Source organism: Lissotriton helveticus, chromosome 4_1 (assembly GCF_964261635.1).
Source record: "Lissotriton helveticus chromosome 4_1, aLisHel1.1, whole genome shotgun sequence".
NCBI lineage: Eukaryota > Metazoa > Chordata > Amphibia > Caudata > Salamandridae > Lissotriton > Lissotriton helveticus.
In genome coordinates this window covers 1,980,323-2,000,986 of record NC_136063.1, presented here as the reverse complement: position 1 = coordinate 2,000,986, position 20,664 = coordinate 1,980,323, and the positions used below count along the sequence as shown (strand labels likewise).

General features: G+C 41.3%; 1 protein-coding gene across 1 annotated transcript in view; it reads right to left on the bottom strand.

Annotated features, from left to right (window-relative positions):
• The window catches only part of LOC144828261 (GTPase IMAP family member 4-like), a 169,733-nt gene that overhangs the window by 90,842 nt on the left and 58,227 nt on the right, over positions 1-20,664 (bottom strand). The window contains exon 4 of the mRNA XM_078686340.1: positions 13,555-13,586. Within this exon, the coding sequence (XP_078542466.1) occupies positions 13,555-13,586 (32 nt within the window). The remainder of the gene's footprint in view (positions 1-13,554; positions 13,587-20,664) is intronic.

Sequence of the window (20,664 nt, the reverse complement as noted above, 5' to 3'; positions counted from 1 at the left end):
ACTCACCCGCAAGGGTCTCAAGGCGCTTGTACGAATACCGCTGTGGAACCCATCCTGGCTTTCCACTCCTGGGCACCCCCAAGGTGGAGGCCAGGCATCCTTAGCGTTGTGGGGGCCGTTGTGGAGATTAAGCAAGCTATTGCCCAGAGTTGCAGAGTGGGACTCCATGATTGGAATATGCACCGAGGCGAGAATTATCAGGTCGGTGGAATTTTTGAGCTCAAGACCCACCGAGGCGGGAATTGAACCCTGGTCCCGGGCTAGAACTCTGCCTCAGGGTCTGCCGCTCTAACCATTGAGCCACACTTCTTCAGGTTTGACACTGTTCCCCCAAACTGCCTTTGTATACTTTAATATATGCCAAAGGCAGAAATGGAACTGGTCCAACAACTATTGTCAATGGATTAAAAAAAGCTAGGAAACATGTGAATAAATCTGTTTCTGCCTTTCTCCGAGACTATCGAATGGGGTCCATTTACAACAACAATCTGCGTTACAATATGCATGACATCTATAGGAGAGACGGTGTACATTTTACAGATGAGGGGAGCAGAGTCTTCCTCATAAACTTAAGACTCTGCATCGGTACTTACTTGTAGGTGCTAAAATCTCCCAATAAACACAAGGGCTCTTTTCAGAGCCGCACAACATATAAACAAATACACTTCATAAATATCTAAAATTATTTTTATTTTTCTTGCTTAGGTACGCTTACAGGACGACTTCCAATATTCCAGCTGTATGTCGTCCATACGTGCTTGGTACGTGTACGATAAATCTACCATGAAGAAAAATAGCCTTTATCACATATTTTCTATAATTCCCGAGAACCCCATCCCTACGGGGCTCAAATCTAACGTTGCGGACCGTGGGAACAACTGCAAGGCCTCCACGATCCCAGCCGGCTCCCCACTTCCTGCAGGAGCCGGCATTGCTATTCCTCACAGAGAGCAGCTTACATGCTTACATTTTAATTTCAAACATGATTTCAACAGTTTGTTATACATTTTATAAAATAATATAGTACTGCACGCTAAAGCAGTAAATTCAGCACAATTATGATAGAATAGAAAATAGAAAAAATATAAATATACTTCTACACTCAACAAACTCGTAACCAGAATACACAGTTTAATTTAAAAAACACCCTACCACAACTAGTTTTACAAATGCATTGTACAATAAAATGCATCACAAAATAGGTTACATACATGGTGACTCTATAACGTCACATAGAAAAAAGAAGGCCACTCTTACGCTACCAGGAAAACACAACAAAAGTACAAGGCCCAAACTTCCATTGAAGTGATTTCTTAGTTGCAGGTCTAGTTGTCAGATCGACACACAGACTCCACCCCCATTCAGCACATCCGTCACTACACACGTGACCCTATCTATAAAAAAGACGGAGCGCACGTATTGTACGCCATTTTAGAGTTGTTCCCAAAGCACCGAACAAAGGGCCCACTACCACATGCATGGCCTCTTTGGTCACTGAGTTAGTGGTGCCCGAAGCACTGAGCGAGTGAAGAACTTGCGATGATGATGATGGGAGCACAAGTATGTCGTGAGCCATAGAGGTATCAAGACTCGGCAACACGTATGAGACTTCTTTGTTGAAGATCGTGACTACATCATGAAGAAACTCGTTTCCACAAAAGGTGAGCAGTGACACTTGAGTACGCATCAGAAGGAGTCAAAGGGTTGTAGCTGACTACATACAAAAATGCAACCTAATATTTTACAGGAACCCACTCCTATATAATGTATTAATTTATATATTTAATTTTTTCCCCCAATAGCAGTAACATTTTTATAATCGCGGAAATGTCCGGAGTATATTCACAATATAAACAGACATATTATCAAGGACCGGTGTTCAAATTTTCGCCGTTTTATCAGCAGGAAACTGCAGATAAAGCGACAATAACGCGCTTGATAATATGCCCTTGTGAATTCCCATAGCACCCCAGGTTGTTGTGTTAACCTGGGCTGCTATAGGAATTCACAAGGGCATACGACCAAGCCCATTATCGCCGCTATATCAGCAGTTTCCTGACGATAAAAGTGGCGAAGCTGCAACAGTTTAACTACAGATTATTAAGAACCCACATTAAAATTCAATTTTGACAGTAGTTACGCAACTCAGTTTACAATGACTAATCAAAATATCCTTTTGTTTCCTTCACCAAACATTCTTCAGAAGTAATCACGGCTTATCGAGCAACAGCAATGGAATTGTCTGCAACGTATTGAATATACTTTGACGTATAGAAGCAGAATTCAAGTTGAGTGGTGAACTCCAATGGCCGCACTGTTTATACAAGGTAAGCACAGTAGCCTACATGTACAATGCCTTCATAGCAATGCATTAGAAATAAATCGGCATATTTGCAATGCCGTTATGCCACTTTTGCATCAGTTTTTTTTTTTACCAAAAGGGGAGTATGGCCCATGCGGACAGAAGTGGGGTGAGGGCCCAAATACTTTACAGAAAAGACAAAAACCCCGCACTTCAATGAATTTCACTCCATTTAATTTGAGGATGAAAAAAAGATAAACACTATTTAATATGTTTACCTTGGCGATTAGTTGCGCCGGTTTTATTCATCAATTTTATCAAAAAAACGAATATCACTACAGTCAAGAGAAATATCAAAGTCTTAAACGTACTGACCATGAAAGTTTTAGTGTCCAATATTTACAATGAAAAACCTTTAGTCAAAAAATGCGTGATTATACAATGACTTAACAAACCATACATACATATACATTGTGAAAACGTGTAAAAAACAAATAATACACAAAAACATCATGTGATATCATTTCACAAATAAAGAGGGGGGGAGAATTATCAACATGTTTTTTCATAACATTATTGCGAACCAACAATATTTGGAAATATTTGACCAAAATGGAACTTTTTAATTAGTCTCCAAAAAACAACACGACAACCTCTCGGTAGAAATGTTGATAGGCTTCAAGTTACTAGCAATTTTGTCTATTTATTCCATAGGACTTGATCCTATCAGCCTACGCGTTTCGAGTTTGGGAGGGTTCTTCTCAAACTCTCTTCAGGGCCAAGTGAATTCCTTTCCCCATTTGTTAAACCTAATGATGAAGACACAACAAATAGTGGATACTTATTACTGACTGCTCCCTTCAACCCGCTAAAATCTTCTCCTATGTACAACTTCTAAAGCGGCACGTACCTCTAGGGACTGGAGGTAGTTTGGTTCGTCCAAGTAACTTGTGAGATTTTGAAGAGTCTGTGCGATTTTCTAAAAAAAACAGGATTTTTTATGAAATGCCGGTTGTAAACATGATATGCGAATTCAAATGGAAAGTTAGCAATGTGCCCATACCTGGGTGTAGGTAAGAGGACCAATTGTTTGTACTTCTCTGTTCTCAAAATCATTCGTTTATCAGACAGTGTGCTGTAAGTGAAATAAGTGTGTTACTCATTTTCCTTTGTTGAGTTTCTGCGCGCATCTGAATGCATTGTAACACAGATGGGCGGTCACTTACTGTGATTCCTTTTAACCGTCTGATGTATTGATCACCATCGGTATCTTGAGAACCGGAATTTTGCCGGTGCCTCTGCTGGAATTTTCCTCGAGTTCCGCAGTTCTATTTAAAAAGGATACACGGGCGGTGATTAGGAGTGATTTCTACACCGCGCTTGGAATTATTCAAGCAAAGTCCGCTCACTCATTTATTTACATGCCGCGGAGCGGCATTGTATGAAACTAAACGCGGAAAGAAACCGCACTTGGAGTTGTTAAAACCAAGTCCGCTTGCTCTTTTGTTTACAAGCAGCGTGGCGGCATTGTCTGAAACTAATCGCGGCACAAAGCTTACAAAATTGGTGATGCTGGGTTATCTAAGTACACGCGCTGTGGGGGAGCGTTGTCGCTTGTTTGCTTGACATACCTTTCAATTTGGGAACGTACACCACTTCCTCATTCCTTCACATGGAGTGAGTAGAGTTGAGTTCTCACAGTCTTACAAAGCGGGCTACACCTTCTTTCAAGGCCAATCACAGTTCAAGTTGTTTTGTGTGCTCAAACTGCTGCCTTATGGGGCCTGTAGTCAGATAGTTCAAAGCCTGGAGAGTTCGCTAATCGAGTTGAGACCAGAATTAATGGTGTCAAACCGATGTATTAGGTAGGCCTCTTTTCGCAACAGCGCCTCCTCCACATTAGGTGATCTGTGCTGTGGGTCAATCGCGGCTAGAACTGTCCACTTGAAATCTGTTTCTTTGTGTTTCGCAGTGGTAAAATGTTCAACCATTGGGGCATTTTGCACTTTTTTCTTCAGTCGAGAGCGGTGTTGAGTGATCCTGACATTAACTTGCTGGCATGTCTTGCCTATGTACAATTTATTGCAAGCGCACAAAATCCCATAAATCACATTTTTACTCTTACAGTTTGTATGTAAACTGTGTCTCCATTTCATGCCATTGTGGCTAAATTCATCTCCTTCTACAACACTGTGGCAGGCCACACAAGTACCACATTTGTGGTGGCCAGTGATGGGTTTGAGGTTCCATTTGGATTTTAAATCACTTTTTGGTTTCTGAATAAAGCTATCTGCTCTGATAATTTGTTGGCCAACGCTCAAATTCTTCTTCATCGCGAAAATTGGTCTTTGCAAAGGGGATTCCAATCCCTCCAGCAAATGCCAGTTCCGCAAAATAATCTGTCAAAATTTGTTTGTGTGAGCTCCATAAGTCGTGACACATACAAGTTTGTCCAACTCCTTTTTCTTTTTAATTTTCAGCAATTCTTCTCTGGGGGTAAAGCGTGCTCTTTTTTTAGAGTGCTTAAGGAGTTTTTTAGGGTAACCCCTTTTGGCTAGTTCCTGCTGAGGAACTAGCCAAAAGGGGTTACCCTAAAAAACTCCTTAAGCACTCTAAAAAAAGAGCACGCTTTACCCCCAGAGAAGAATTGCTGAAAATTAAAAAGAAGTCCTGCTGAGGAACTAGCCAAAAGGGGTTACCCTAAAAAACTCCTTAAGCACTCTAAAAAAAGAGCACGCTTTACCCCCAGAGAAGAATTGCTGAAAATTAAAAAGAAAAAGGAGTTGGACAAACTTGTATGTGTCACGACTTATGGAGCTCACACAAACAAATTTCGACAGATTATTTTGCGGAACTGGCATTTGCTGGAGGGATTGGAATCCCCTTTGCAAAGACCAATTTTCGCGATGAAGAAGAATTTGAGCGTTGGCCAACAAATTATCAGAGCAGATAGCTTTATTCAGAAACCAAAAAGTGATTTAATATCCAAATGGAACCTCAAACCCATCACTGGCCACCACAAATGTGGTACTTGTGTGGCCTGCCACAGTGTTGTAGAAGGAGATGAATTTAGCCACAATGGCATGAAATGGAGACACAGTTTACATACAAACTGTAAGAGTAAAAATGTGATTTATGGGATTTTGTGCGCTTGCAATAAATTGTACATAGGCAAGACATGCCAGCAAGTTAATGTCAGGATCACTCAACACCGCTCTCGACTGAAGAAAAAAGTGCAAAATGCCCCAATGGTTGAACATTTTACCACTGCGAAACACAAAGAAACAGATTTCAAGTGGACAGTTCTAGCCGCGATTGACCCACAGCACAGATCACCTAATGTGGAGGAGGCGCTGTTGCGAAAAGAGGCCTACCTAATACATCGGTTTGACACCATTAATTCTGGTCTCAACTCGATTAGCGAACTCTCCAGGCTTTGAACTATCTGACTACAGGCCCCATAAGGCAGCAGTTTGAGCACACAAAACAACTTGAACTGTGATTGGCCCTGAAAGAAGGTGTAGCCCGCTTTGTAAGACTGTGAGAACTCAACTCTACTCACTCCATGTGAAGGAATGAGGAAGTGGTGTACGTTCCCAAATTGAAAGGTATGTCAAGCAAACAAGCGACAACGCTCCCCCACAGCGCGTGTACTTAGATAACCCAGCATCACCAATTTTGTAAGCTTTGTGCCGCGATTAGTTTCAGACAATGCCGCCACGCTGCTTGTAAACAAAAGAGCAAGCGGACTTGGTTTTAACAACTCCAAGTGCGGTTTCTTTCCGCGTTTAGTTTCATACAATGCCGCTCCGCGGCATGTAAATAAATGAGTGAGCGGACTTTGCTTGAATAATTCCAAGCGCGGTGTAGAAATCACTCCTAATCACCGCCCGTGTATCCTTTTTAAATAGAACTGCGGAACTCGAGGAAAATTCCAGCAGAGGCACCGGCAAAATTCCGGTCCTCAAGATACCGATGGTGATCAATACATCAGACGGTTAAAAGGAATCACAGTAAGTGACCGCCCATCTGTGTTACAATGCATTCAGATGCGCGCAGAAACTCAACAAAGGAAAATGAGTAACACACTTATTTCACTTACAGCACACTGTCTGATAAACGAATGATTTTGAGAACAGAGAAGTACAAACAATTGGTCCTCTTACCTACACCCAGGTATGGGCACATTGCTAACTTTCCATTTGAATTCGCATATCATGTTTACAACCGGCATTTCATAAAAATTCCTGTTTTTTTTAGAAAATCGCACAGACTCTTCAAAATCTCACAAGTTACTTGGACGAACCAAACTACCTCCAGTCCCTAGAGGTACGTGCCGTTTTAGAAGTTGTACATAGGAGAAGATTTTAGCGGGTTGATGGGAGCAGTCAGTAATAAGTATCCACTATTTGTTGTGTCTTCATCATTAGGTTTAACAAATGGGGAAAGGAATTCACTTGGCCCTGAAGAGAGTTTGAGAAGAACCCTCCCAAACTCGAAACGCGTAGGCTGATAGGATCAAGTCCTATGGAATAAATAGACAAAATTGCTAGTAACTTGAAGCCTATCAACATTTCTACCGAGAGGTTGTCGTGTTGTTTTTTGGAGACTAATTAAAAAGTTCCATTTTGGTCAAATATTTCCAAATATTGTTGGTTCGCAATAATGTTATGAAAAAACATGTTGATAATTCTCCCCCCCTCTTTATTTGTGAAATGATATCACATGATGTTTTTGTGTATTATTTGTTTTTTACACATTTTCACAATGTATATGTATGTATGGTTTGTTAAGTCATTGTATAATCACGCATTTTTTGACTAAAGGTTTTTCATTGTAAATATTGGACACTAAAACTTTCATGGTCAGTACGTTTAAGACTTTGATATTTCTCTTGACTATAGTGATATTCGTTTTTTTGATAAAATTGATGAATAAAACCGGCGCAACTAATCGCCAAGGTAAACATATTAAATAGTGTTTATCTTTTTTTCATCCTCAAATTAAATGGAGTGAAATTCATTGAAGTGCGGGGTTTTTGTCTTTTCTGTAAACTTTTGCATCAGTAACACAGTAGGCACTTCCATATAGACACCATTTGAACGCGGCACTATAACAAGTGAAATGCTACAGATACACTGCACTCGTAAAACTATAGTGTTACCTTTATTTGTGAAAGGAGAGAGGGCCATAATATGAAGCCTTGGCGACAAAATTATCGCCACTTTATCAGCAGGAAAGTGCCGCTGAAGTGGCGATAATGGGTTTGATAATATGCTCCATGGATTTCCAATCAAAGCTCATGTTAGATGTGAAGGACATCTAACATGAGCTTCAATTGGAATTCCATAGAGCATATTATCAAACCCTTATCGCCACTTTAGCGACACTTTCCTGCCGATACAGTGGCGATAATTGTGTCGCCCAGGCTTGATATTATGGCCCAGAGTGCGTAGTGTACAGCAGCTTCTCTGTAAAATCTATAATTACCTCCAAGCAGTGACAACATATAGGTTACAACAGTCTGACAAACAGATCCACAACCTTATTACGCCACTTTTGAGTCACTTTTAACATGGGTAAAGTGATGCAAGGAGCTAGTAAATCTACGTCTGACTTTTTAAAATAAATCTCAACTCCAGACTCTGCGACACAGTTTTAATGTTGTTTTCTCTCTCTTACTCTCTCTCTCACTCTCTATGACATCATTTCTCTTTCTCTCTTAAACTTATAGACACTGCTGTCTGCTTGGACGTGCAGAAGAATTGTTCAAAATAAGTTGTGAAATCAACTGCCTGAAGTGTTTGGCCGCAAGGTTTATACAAGGGTAAGCAGAGAGGCCTAGATCTACAAAGCCTTCATAGCAATGCATTAGAAATAAGTTGGCATAACAGGCAGTAGGCACTTCCATAGAGACACCACTAGAACGCGGCACTATAACAGAACTGAAATGTACGAGGCACACTGCACACGTAAAACTTGTAATGCTTCAGCTCATTTACTCACATCTACATAATTCTAAACTTTAATTTTCTTTTGTGTTTTACAGATTACCAATCGGACATCTTTTGGAGTCCATTTAACAATTTGTTTATAATATTGTTTGTTGTTAAAGTTATTTTTCTAGTTGCTTCTAATATAGTTATAATTGAGTTTCATTTACATTTATTGATTTAATAAAAGTTAATTAAAAAAACTACATACTTTTTTTATTTTGTGGGGGAGGGGTATGACGGTCCACAATAAAAATAATGTTGAAATACTGTAGTAAGATATTCAAGATTATGATCGAAAACTACTGAGTTCTAACTAACAGATATAATAAAAATAACGGTGAAAAACTACTAAAATGGCGGTGGACGGAGTACGTAATCAACGTTTGGCGCCTCGGCACTACCTTTCAAATAAATATAGAAAAAATATGATTATTAATATATTACAAAGGTAAAGCAGCGGATGACCCACACGACCCGGGAAAAGAAAGCAACACATTTCCTACCTCAAATAAAGAAAGGTTTGCTTGTTGAACTTGAAGAAAAAGAAAAAAACGTGGGCTTCGATACGAAGCTGTGCATGCGAAGAGAGTACTACTGCTACACACAAAAAAAGAAAGTTTTACATACTATCATAGAAATGAAGGAGCATATTATCAATAAAAGGCGATACATTATCGCCGCTTTTATCGACAGGAAACTGCCAATAAAGCGTTGATAATGGGCTTGATAATAGGCCCATGTAAATTCCCATATCAGCCCAGGTTCTGATGTTAACCGGGGCTGCTATTCACAAGGGCATATTATCAAGCCCATTATCTCCGCTTTATCGGCAGTTTGCTGCCGATAAAAACGACGATAATGTATCGCCTTTTGTTGATAATATGGCCCATTGCTCTTTTTTTGACCAGTAAACTTAGGTGCAAATTTATCGCCGTTTTATTGGCAGGAAACTGCCGACAAAACGGCGATAATGAGCTTGATAATACGGCCTTGTTATTTCCCATAGAAGCCCATATTAACACCAGAACATAGGCTTCTATGGGAATTAACAAGGACGTATTATCAAGCCCACCCTCCCAACATTAATAAAAAACCATAGGCCCTTGTAAATTCCCATAGCAGCCCAGGTTCATACTTCAAAATTAAACCAGAGGAGTGCCGTTCCCCAGTGCTCGGGGCACCTTACAAGCCCCCTTTATGCAAACAAATTGCCCCCGTAATTTGCCCCCCCGGACCCAATGAATAAAACAGACTTCTAGTTTTTTTCCACCTTTTCCACCGCTTACAAGTACTGCACGAGTACCCTGCCATTAAAAAAAAATAAAAACTGAGCCTAAAGATACATGTACCACCCCCCGACCAAGCCTAGAGGGTCAGAATGTTTCTACCCTGCCCCCTTTCCTTATTTCTCAACTTTGTTTTACTGTTTTCTTGTGACTCTGCTCTCCCGACAAACAAGATGGCTGCCAACACTTCCTGGTTTGGAGTAGTGACAGCCAATCAGCATGCAGCTCCTGCTCGTAATTGTACACATTTCCGTACACGTACGCCGTGATTTTTCTTTAAAAAAAATAAATAAAATAGAGCCTAAACATCCATATACGACCCCCGGAGCAAGCCTAGAGGGTCAGAATGTTTCTAGCCTGCCCCTTCCCTTATTTCTCAACTTTGTTTCACTGTTTTCTTGTGACTTGGTTCTAGCGACGAACAAGATGGCTGCCAACACTTCTTGGTTTCGAGTGTTGACAGACAGTTCACAGCCAATCAGCAGGCAGCTCGCGCTCGTAATTGTACGGATCACCCTCCACGTGTATAACTCCGTCTCTATCTATCGCTATGATTTTACTCGTAATTTACTCAGAAACTACTGAACGGATTTACACCATTTAATAAAAAGCACAATCTGCGAACGGAACTCTACCTCTCTGCCAAATTTTGTGTAATTCCTTTCAGCCGTTCGGGCTGTAGCCCTGGCTAAAGGTCCCTATGGAAAATTGCATGGGGAAAACACATTTTTGGACCCCTTTTTTCTTGGCCCCAACTTGACGAATCCCCCCCAAACTTTCAGGGAAGGAGCAGAACCGAGCAGGCCATTTTCTTGGAGAAATTCACAAAGATTCGTCCACCGGTGCCAACGTTATTCCAAATAGAATGTTGTGGATTTCCTATGGAAACTAGGTCCTAACTATAACTACCTACTGGCGACCGCCAGTAGGATATATATACATATATATATTTTTTAATGTGAACCCCCTGCGACTCCCCTACTCTGCCCGAGCCCCTCTGCCTACGAGCCATGCAGGCCACCACTGCATGGAAAGCACCTTTCATATGGTTTAATGCATGTAAGGGGCACATATTTACAAGTCCATGAAAAGCCATGTAAAGTGGCTTTGCATGTTCTTGTAAACATGCTGTGGCACATTGCGCAACTGGAACATCAAACACATGATGTCACAGCATTGCAAGAGTGCTGCTAGGGCCTCATAAATGAGGCCCTTGTATAATCAAATAACTCCCACAATTCATCCTTGCCATGGTCAACGATGCCATGGACCTCATGCCATTGCAGCTAGGAGCACCAAGGAGACCACCACTACCACCCCCGACATGCATCGCTCACCTAGACAACCGCTCTGTTCCCTTTGGGTGAGGACTGGCCCTGATACCCTCAAAGTGCTAACCTCCACAGACGGGAACTTTAGCAACAGGAAGCTGGAGACCAGGAACAGCAGAAAGCCAGAGACTCTCCGGACTGTCTGTAACCGTGGAAGAAGGAGAGGCGCACAACCAGTCAACATCAAATTAGGTTATCTGTTGTCTGAGGAGTCACTTCTGGGGGCTGCATAGACTCCGCACTGGATAACCATGTTGCAGTGGAGCCCACGTTGCTGGGAGAGCGTTCAGGGAAAGTGTAGGGATCTTGTCACTGAGTGCGATTGTGCATTGTTGGCGCCGCATGCAGCTCCTTCAGCCTCTCTTGTACAACCTGCTGCAGATTGGGGGTGGCTTGTAGATGTCGTGGGGACGCCAGCTCTTTAAAGACCTCCCAGTACAACGGGCTGCACGAATTACAGCTTGTTGCGCAGACCCTTCACTCCCTGTCGGCAGCACATGGCAACCAATAGATTGCAGCCAGGTTTAGCACTGTTCAGCTGCGTCAATGATTTGTGTGTCAACATCTGAGATCACTCACAGCCTTTATGGGTAGAGGAGGGAGTATTTTATGCCCAACTCTCAGAGGCATCGCTTAACCACTAGAGATGAGGCCCTGTACCTCTGCACCCCCGTGGTGTAGTCAGGGAAGAAAATAACTGCTGTTATCCACTTTCATCACCCCCAGCTTGCGTACCTCCCTCAGAACAGCATCACTATCCCTGTAGGAGGCAGAAGACCCGTACCTGGCAGCGTGCGGCTCGTGGGCACTTGATGGGCCTTTTCCCCAACAAGGAATGGGGAGAGTGCACCTCCTGGCAGTAGGTCACGCAACCATGTCTCAGTATATGCCACTGCATCTGCCCCTTCTGCTCTTTCAGGCAGACCCAACACTCTCACTTTGTTAGGTTGGGAGTGGCCCTCCTCATTCTAAACTGTTTTTTCCAGTGACTTCACATGTGCCATTAACTGCTACACCTCCAAAGCTGCGCTCCGGGTTCTCAGAGGGATTTTGGGCAGTTCTTGCTCAATGTTGTGTACCTTATAAGTCAGCTTGTGATGATCTGTGAGCTCCAGAGTGAAGTCAACTGTGATTTTGTCAATGCGGCCATCAAATGAAGTACCCGTTTGTTTGAGGGAGGTAACCCCTGCAAGTACAGAGTCTAGTTTGGAGTCCAGGATCCACTGTCACCTGCCCTGGTGGGCAGTGATTCCCAGGCACTATGTTTTCAATATGGTGCAGTGCAGTGCAGTGTGGTCAGCTGGCCCCTCTCCTCCTGTTAGGTATATGCAAGCCGGGAATCTATGTTTGGGGCACTGATGGAAATCCCCTGTATACCCAAGAGCTCACTTTCAGGGAGCGAGGAAAGGCAGCACCACCGGGTCACCTCTGTCGATCTAACAGTGACAACCAGATTCCGTGTTCCTCTGTGCCCCAGTAAGTAACAGTAGACCAAGAGGAGCACCCAAGGACCTGGGACTGAACCGACCCCATGCCCCTGGCACCCGCTGTCACCAACAGCCAATATCAGAGACTAGAGCCCGTTAGTGGAGTCCTCCACCAGTCTTGTGCTGTACCTAGCGCCGCACTCTGCCCTCTCAAAGTATCTTTTTAATTGAGGTTGCCGCTCAACAGCACCGCAGGTGCACAGCTGGTAAGCAGCTGGCATTCTAAAGGCATTCTAAAGGCAAGCCCTATGCATCCATCTGTACCTAGACTGTACCCATCACCATAGACCCTGGTCTGTCTAACTGCCACTGCTACACCTCCACTGACCTGCTAGGTCTCAACTATGGATGCTGTGGCAACCACTTCCCCCACTCCCCATCGGTCCTTTCTAATGCGAATACTGCTGCTTCTTTCCATGCCAGCCACAGTCCTCACACAACTCCACCTTCATTGCTTGCATGCTCCTCAACACCAGATCTTTCTACAAATACTCCACCGATGTCTGTGACCTCATTGATACACACTTCCGGGACAACATCCTTCTCAACGAAACCTGTCTCAGCCCTTCATCCACCGCCACTATTGCAGTGGCCATCACCTATTGCCACAAAATTGTGTGCTATGTCAGGCTCCGCAAACCCGGAGGTAGACTAGCAATCATCCACAAAGACACAATCACCGGCACTACCGCAACGGACGAACCAACCACGCTCATGGAACAAATGCACTTTGAAATGCTTCTGATTATAGTTCATGCTGTGCAGTTTCTCCCAGTGAGAGGACTGTACCAGCATATACAGGCCCCAGGGTCAGACACACAGGGTCCAAGGAACAAGTATCTTTACCAGGACAGTGGATGCAGTAGGCATTCTGTACTGCAACATATACAGACTCTAGGATCAGACACGCTTCATTTTGATTGTATTCATGATTGAGCTCTGCCCTGAAGAAACCCCTTAGAGCTGTTAGTCATTTTCATTCACTACGGTTCTGGGCCACCGCAAGAGATTCTGGACTCATAAGGGGTCTTTTAACAGATCAATGTGAGGGTAAAATTAGAAGCTGTTCCCCCAGTTGTGCACGGAGGAGGCCCGCCAAAGATATCAGTGTGGGTTTCAAAATATAATTGCATTAAGCTCCAGTCCACTTACCTTCATATTTTCCCATCTCCATGCCACAAAATCTGAAAAGGAACAGCACACACATCCTGTTATTGGAAATAAAATGATGTAATCACAGGAGCTCCTACACAACAGCACTTGGTGTGTCATACCACACACACACACACACACACACGCATACACACACAAACAACAGGAGCTTCAGAGGTTTCAATGGTGTCACAAACTATCCCTTCCACTTTGAATGCCCCTCTGGTCAAAGCCTTGGCGGTTCTAGCACATAATTATACAAGCTTCAGGGTCTAAGAGGAATCAGTGATGAACTCGGCTTCCAACACACATGACCAGTTTCTCTCGTCATCTCCATTTATATCTATTTATCTGATCACCTGTATCCCTCTCTCTTCCTCCCTCATATCTCTTTGTATTTCTCCCTATCTCTGGCCCTTTCTCCCTCTCTTTCAGAAAGCACCAGGGATCTATAATGTAACTGTAAACATGCCCTGTTATTATAAACACAAACAATCACATACACTAACTGTGCGTGCCACGTTGTTTCCACTTTGTTTCACCCTCACCTTTCCCCACTTTCCGTCTCTCACTGTGACTCTAACAACACAAAGCTTATTGTGAAATTTGATGTTACTTCACTCACACTCTCTTTTCATCGCTATCTCAGCAAATGTTTCTCTCTCAGTCCTTCTTTGCTTCCCAGTAACAGAAAAATATTTGTCATTACAAGCACATGCACACACGCACACTCCTTCTTTCTTAAAGGCACTACTGGTTTGTTTGTCTCTTTGTCTCACAATTCTTGGGATCTCAAAGGCAGAGGTGAATAATCACACACACTCTATCTCTCCCAATCTCTCTTTTATTCTCCATATATGCCCCATGAGCTTTTACTCACTCTCATGATCAACAGAATCTGTCTATCTGTCTCTCTTTCTCCCCCCCATCTCTCTCTCTCTCTCTTTTTCCGTATCTATTTCAGTCTCTATTCCTCCCTCTTAGACGTCCTGCACATGAATATCTCAGCAGTGCTGAGTATAAGTGTCTGTGAAATCCTGCAGACTGCCCCCTCTCTGTGAAAGCTTGCAGCCTGGAATTACTAAATGTCCGGATCTTCGAATCCTTGAGCCGCTCTACCGTAGGATCCTTGAAATCCACTCCGGTGGGATTTCTGGATCCATGCACCTTCGAATCTCTAAATGCCCTGCAGTTTCATATCCCATAAGTCTTGTATCTTGGAATCCTTGAAGTGCTACACCTTGGAATCTATTGAAGCATGATCCTTGGAAACTCTGGACACCTGTGTTTTGGAATCTCTGGATTCCTGTATCTTGGAATCACTGGATCCCTGTACTTTGTATTAAATAAAGGCCAGTGCCTTGAAATCCCTAAACAGCTAAACATTGGACTCATTTAAGTCCTGCATCATTGAGTCTCTAGGATTCTGCACATTGATTCTCTGGATACCAGTACCTTTAAATCTTGGCCATTCTGGGGAACCCCACCTAGAAGTCCCTGAGGTCCTATACCATGGAGTCCCTGCAGTCCTTCACCTTGGAAGCAATGATGTCCTTCACCTTGGAGTCTTTGAGGTCATGCACCATGGATACTCTGAGATCCTGCACATTAAAGGTTCTTAGCTCCTGCACCTTGGAGTCTTGCAGCTCCTACATCTGGGAATATCTAAAGACCTGCATCTTACAGACTCTGAAGTCCTGCACCTTGGGTATTCTGGGGTACTGAACCTTGGAGTCTCTGACATCCTGCACAAAGGAGATTCTGAGGTCCTGCACCTTGGTGGCTCTGAGGTCCTGCACCTAGAAATATCTGAAGACCTGCACCATAGAGAATCTGAAGTCCTTCACCTTGGAATCTCTGAGGTCCTGCACCTTGGAGACTCGGAGGACCTGCAAATTAAAGGTTCTTAGCTCCTGCACCTTGGAGTCTTGCAGCTCCTACATCTGGGTATATCTAAAGACCTGCATCTTACAGACTCTGAAGTCCTGCACCTTGGGTATTCCGGGGTACTGAACCTTGGAGTCTCTGACATCCTGCACCTAGGAGACTCGGAGGTCCTGCACCTTGGTGACTCTGAGGTCCTTCACATTACAGGCTCTGAGCTCCTGCATCTAGGAATATCTGAAGACCTGCACCATAGAGAATCTGAATTCCCTCACGTTGGGTATTCACAGGTCCTGAACCTTGGAATGTCTGATCGCCTGACTCTTTAGGCTCTTGGGTACTGCGCCTTTGAGTCTATGACCTCCTGCACTATAGACTCCGCTGTATATTCTGCTTGTGGATATATCATTTCAAGGCTGTGGCCTGTGGTTTGGCTGCTTGTAAATGGCTGCTTCTAACACCTCCCTAAGATGGATCCTCAACTTTTCTTCTATTTCTTGTTTTGAACTGCTCCCAGTCACATTCTGAGAAGCATTGGAGGATTATCCTCTCTGTCAGGACCCAATCTGCTTTCAGATTATTCAAAATGGTATACACTATATAGTCACATCAGGGCCGCTCCAAAAGGGAAGTGGTGCAACAAGAAAGCAGATACAACCTTCTCCAATTCTTCCCGGTGTCTCCTTCACTGGCCTTTTCTCTCCCTCCCTCCACACTTGTCCCTCTTCTCATTCCCTTGCTATTCAATCACCTTTGTCTCTTCTTCCACCTCTCTTTCTCTTTTCACCTCCTCTCTTATTCTGAGTATTTCACTCTCTCTATCTCGGGAGCACATTCAAATAATCGATGATTGGTTTGATGCTGACCAATGAGGATGCTGCGGGTTGAAGGAAAGTTATTGACGGATGAAGAAACGTTCATTACCACCAAAAGCAGATCTGAGGAGAGTGGGGTTTATGAAGATTAGAGGAGCACTTAGAGGCCCACAGAAATATTACTAAACAATAAGTAAAACTAAAAGTGGGCAAACATCGAAAAAGAATTCAGACAAATTAAGATCCACATTAAAGGACCTAAATCTAACAATGAGTGGGACAGAATAGAAAGACCATTGGATTTATTAATACCTGTATTTTGAACAATGCATGACATTGTGAATCAGACAAATGCAAGAGCCCAGTTCTGTGCTTATTGTACTAGTGTATGTAGGACATGTAATTGAACTGCTACTTTCACTAGCCCAGATAAATCTCTTTGATTGTCATTCCTTCATGTGCATCTATTTGAGACTGAATGTTACTGATATAATCCGTGACCATTTTTTGTTGTCTCATTTTCAGCGAGTCCTGCACTCCAATCACTTCTCATTTTTGTTAACTATTTTGATAGCCTCACAGTTGTTGAAATTGATAATTTGATGTGCGATGCAATACACATGTGTTAGTTGAACATATCAGCATAAAAGTAGAGGTGTGCTTTAACTTGTAATGACTGCTCTAAAACTTTTCCCTTCGGAAAGACTTAGTGTTAATCCCAAGTGGGTGAAACATGTTTCGGCACTGCCTCCTAAACATAAAGAATCTGTGCGTAATGTACCATGGGGTATTAACCTCTGAATGTGAAACAATAGGCCTGAACCCATGGGGTATATTCACAAGAACTTGTGATAACTACCGCAAGAGTAGTGTAACGCAACTTTCAACATTGCAGCCTATCGCTGGACAATAACCCTGTGTCAACGTGGAATTCTCAACAAGGCAGTAGCATGTGTTAGACACCAGATAGCGCTTCACATTTTCGCGTGAAAATCAACGCCACGCCTCAAAAAAGCGATACGTGAACGCAAAAAACATGTGATGAGGCAAATCGCGGGACAAAAATAAGAGAAGACCAGCCAAAGGCCTGCAAATCCCACGCGGCTTGCGGGAAAATGCACAATAAAAGAATGAAAATAAAAAATAAAATGAACCAATTGTAACTACGTAGCACCATGGATGCACCCGGACCGAGTGCAGAGGACAAGCCAAACCCCACAAGCCCAGCGGAGGACCAGCATGGAACCCTGTTTCCGGGGAAGGGCAAGTAGAAGACGAAGAGGAAGATGGGGTTCAATCCGCAGGAAGACTGGATCATCGTCATGGAGGTCATAGGACACCATCAACAACTGAAAAGGGGGTCGATCTTTCTCTTTCCTTGCTCCGGTATCTTGGAATAAGATGCCCTTACACCTGCGCATCACCACCGAACACAGCTGCTTCCATAAAAAGCTGAAGACATGGCTTTTTGAAAACTAAGCCAGTACCTCATCATCTCTTTGGTGTACAGTCATAATATCGAGTCTTTTATTTCGACTGGACAGAATATCGAGTAAAAAATATAGAATGGACATAATATCGACTAGACATAATATAGACAACAAAAATATCGACTAGAGAAAATTAATATCGAATAGAATGGACATAATATCGAATCAAAAATATAGAATGGACATAATATCGACTAGACATAATATAGACAACAAAAATATCGAATTTAAGGTAAGTTAATGATAATTTTTATTTTTTGTGTAATATAAGTCTGTAGCGGGTTGTGGGTTTATAGGGGAATAGGGTGGGAAGTAATTTAATTATAATTAATTAAATATGTTAATTTATTTATTGATATTTATTTAGAATTAATTGTTAATTAATTATTAATTGGTAATTAATTAAAATATAATTGGTAATTAATTATAATTGATTAATTGATAAATATTTTAATGTTAGTAATTTATTTTCTGTAGCGGGTTGTGGGTCTATAGGGGAATAGGGTGGGAAGTAATTTAATTATAATTAATTAAATATGTTAATTTATTTATTGATATTTATTTAGAATTAATTGTTAATTAATTATTAATTGGTAATTAATTAAAATATAATTGGTAATTAATTATAATTGATTAATTGATAAATATTTTAATTTTAGTAATTTATTTTCTGTAGCGGGTTGTGGGTCTATAGGGGAATAGGGTGGGAAGTAATTTAATTATAATTAATTAAATATGTTAATTTATTTATTGATATTTATTTAGAATTAATTGTTAATTAATTATTAATTGGTAATTAATTAAAATATAATTGGTAATTAATTATAATTGATTAATTGATAAATATTTTAATTTTAGTAATTTATTTCCTGTAGCGGGTTGTGGGTCTATAGGGGAATAGGGTGGGAAGTAATTTAATTATAATTAATTAAATATGTTAATTTATTTATTGATATTTATTTAGAATTAATTGTTAATTAATTATTAATCGGTAATTAATTAAAATATAATTGGTAATTAATTATAATTGATTAATTGATAAATATTTTAATTTTAGTAATTTATTTTCTGTAGCGGGTTGTGGGTTTATAGGGGAATAGGGTGGGAAGTAATTTAATTATAATTAATTAAATATGTTAATTTATTTATTGATATTTATTTAGAATTAATTGTTAATTAATTATTAATTGTTAATTAATTAAAATATAATTGGTAAAATAATTATAATTGATTAATTGATAAATATTTTAATTTTAGGGTTCAGGGTCAGTTTTCAGTTTTTGGGTAAAGGGGTATTTTTAGGGTTCAGGGTCAGTTTTCAGTTTTTGGGGTAAAGGGGTATTTTTAGGGTTCAGGGTCAGTTTTCAGTTTTTGGGGTAAAGGGGTATTTTTAGGGATCAGGGTAAGTTTTCAGTTTTTGGATAAAGGGGTATTTTTAGGGTTCAGGGTCAGTTTTCAGTTTTTGGGTAAAGGGGTATTTTTAGGGTTCAGGGTCAGTTTTCAGTTTTTGGGTAAAGGGGTATTTTTAGGGTTCAGGGTCAGTTTTCAGTTTTTGGGTAAAGGGGTATTTTTAGGGTTCAGGGTCAGTTTTCAGTTTTTGGGGTAAAGGGGTATTTTTAGGGTTCAGGGTCAGTTTTCAGTTTTTGGGTAAAGGGGTATTTTTAGGGTTCAGGGTCAGTTTTCAGTTTTTGGGGTAAAGGGGTATTTTTAGGGTTCAGGGTCAGTTTTCAGTTTTTGGGTAAAGGGGTATTTTTAGGGTTCAGGGTCAGTTTTCAGTTTTTGGGGTAAAGGGGTATTTTTAGGGTTCAGGGTCAGTTTTCAGGTAAAGGGGTATTTTTAGGGTTCAGGGTCAGTTTTCAGTTTATGGGTAAAGGGGTATTTTTAGGGTTCAGGGTCAGTTTTGGGTTTTTGGGGTACAGGGGTACTTTGTAAAAATAAAGTAAAATTACATTTAAATTAAATTTATTTAATAAAATTAAATTATATTATAATATTTTTTATTAATGTATATTCAAAAAATTATTATATACTTACCAATACTTACGTTGTAATGGTATGCGTTGTAAAGGTATATGCGTTGTAAAATCTTGCGTTGTAAATGTATGCGTTGTAAAAGTTTTTGCGTTGTAAAAGTTTTGTTGTAATGGTAGGCGTTGTAAAAGTATGCGTTGTAACGTCATACATCCCTGGAGTGGGAATAGTAATTTTAACCTCTACGCTATCCAGCGCTTTCCCTACTGTTGCACCCACTGGAGTGGGAGTTATAAATTTTACCTCTACGCTATCCAACACTTTTGCTAATGTTGAACTCACTATAGTTGTAACAATAAATGTTAAACATTTTCTAAAATGTTATATATGTTTATATATATTTTTGACAAAAAAACACAATGAGGCCCAGTTCCGGAGACATGGCATTTATTCACCGGCAAAGCAGCACACCCAGTTTTCATATCCTTACGCGTTTCGGCGTCCATTACAGCCTTGCTCACAGGTGAAAACATTTAAATGTCAAGTACGTTCGTGCGTGCTTAAAAGCGTTGAGTCACATGATTTACTTTAAACACTGCATCTCCCATCATGCATTGTCCGTATGCTTGTAATTTAGTTCAGGCACTACTTGCAATTCCACATTTGAAGTAATTATTGATAGTCATTTTCAATGCACTGATGTTAGAGTGGAATTATTTCTCACGCAATCATGTGAATTCGTATACTTGCGTAGTGCTCTCATACCACGATGGCCTTAGAAAATGTCTGTCCTCCGGAAAGATCAGAGCAGAAGGTAATTCTCCTCTGAATCCCTTCCTCACCATCACAAGTTTGCTTCATTAGCATCTCCTCTCGTGGGCATCTGAAGGTGAGTGGGTCATGCTCCCAATTTAATCCAAACACAATCCTCCGAGCAAAGGAGCCCCCGA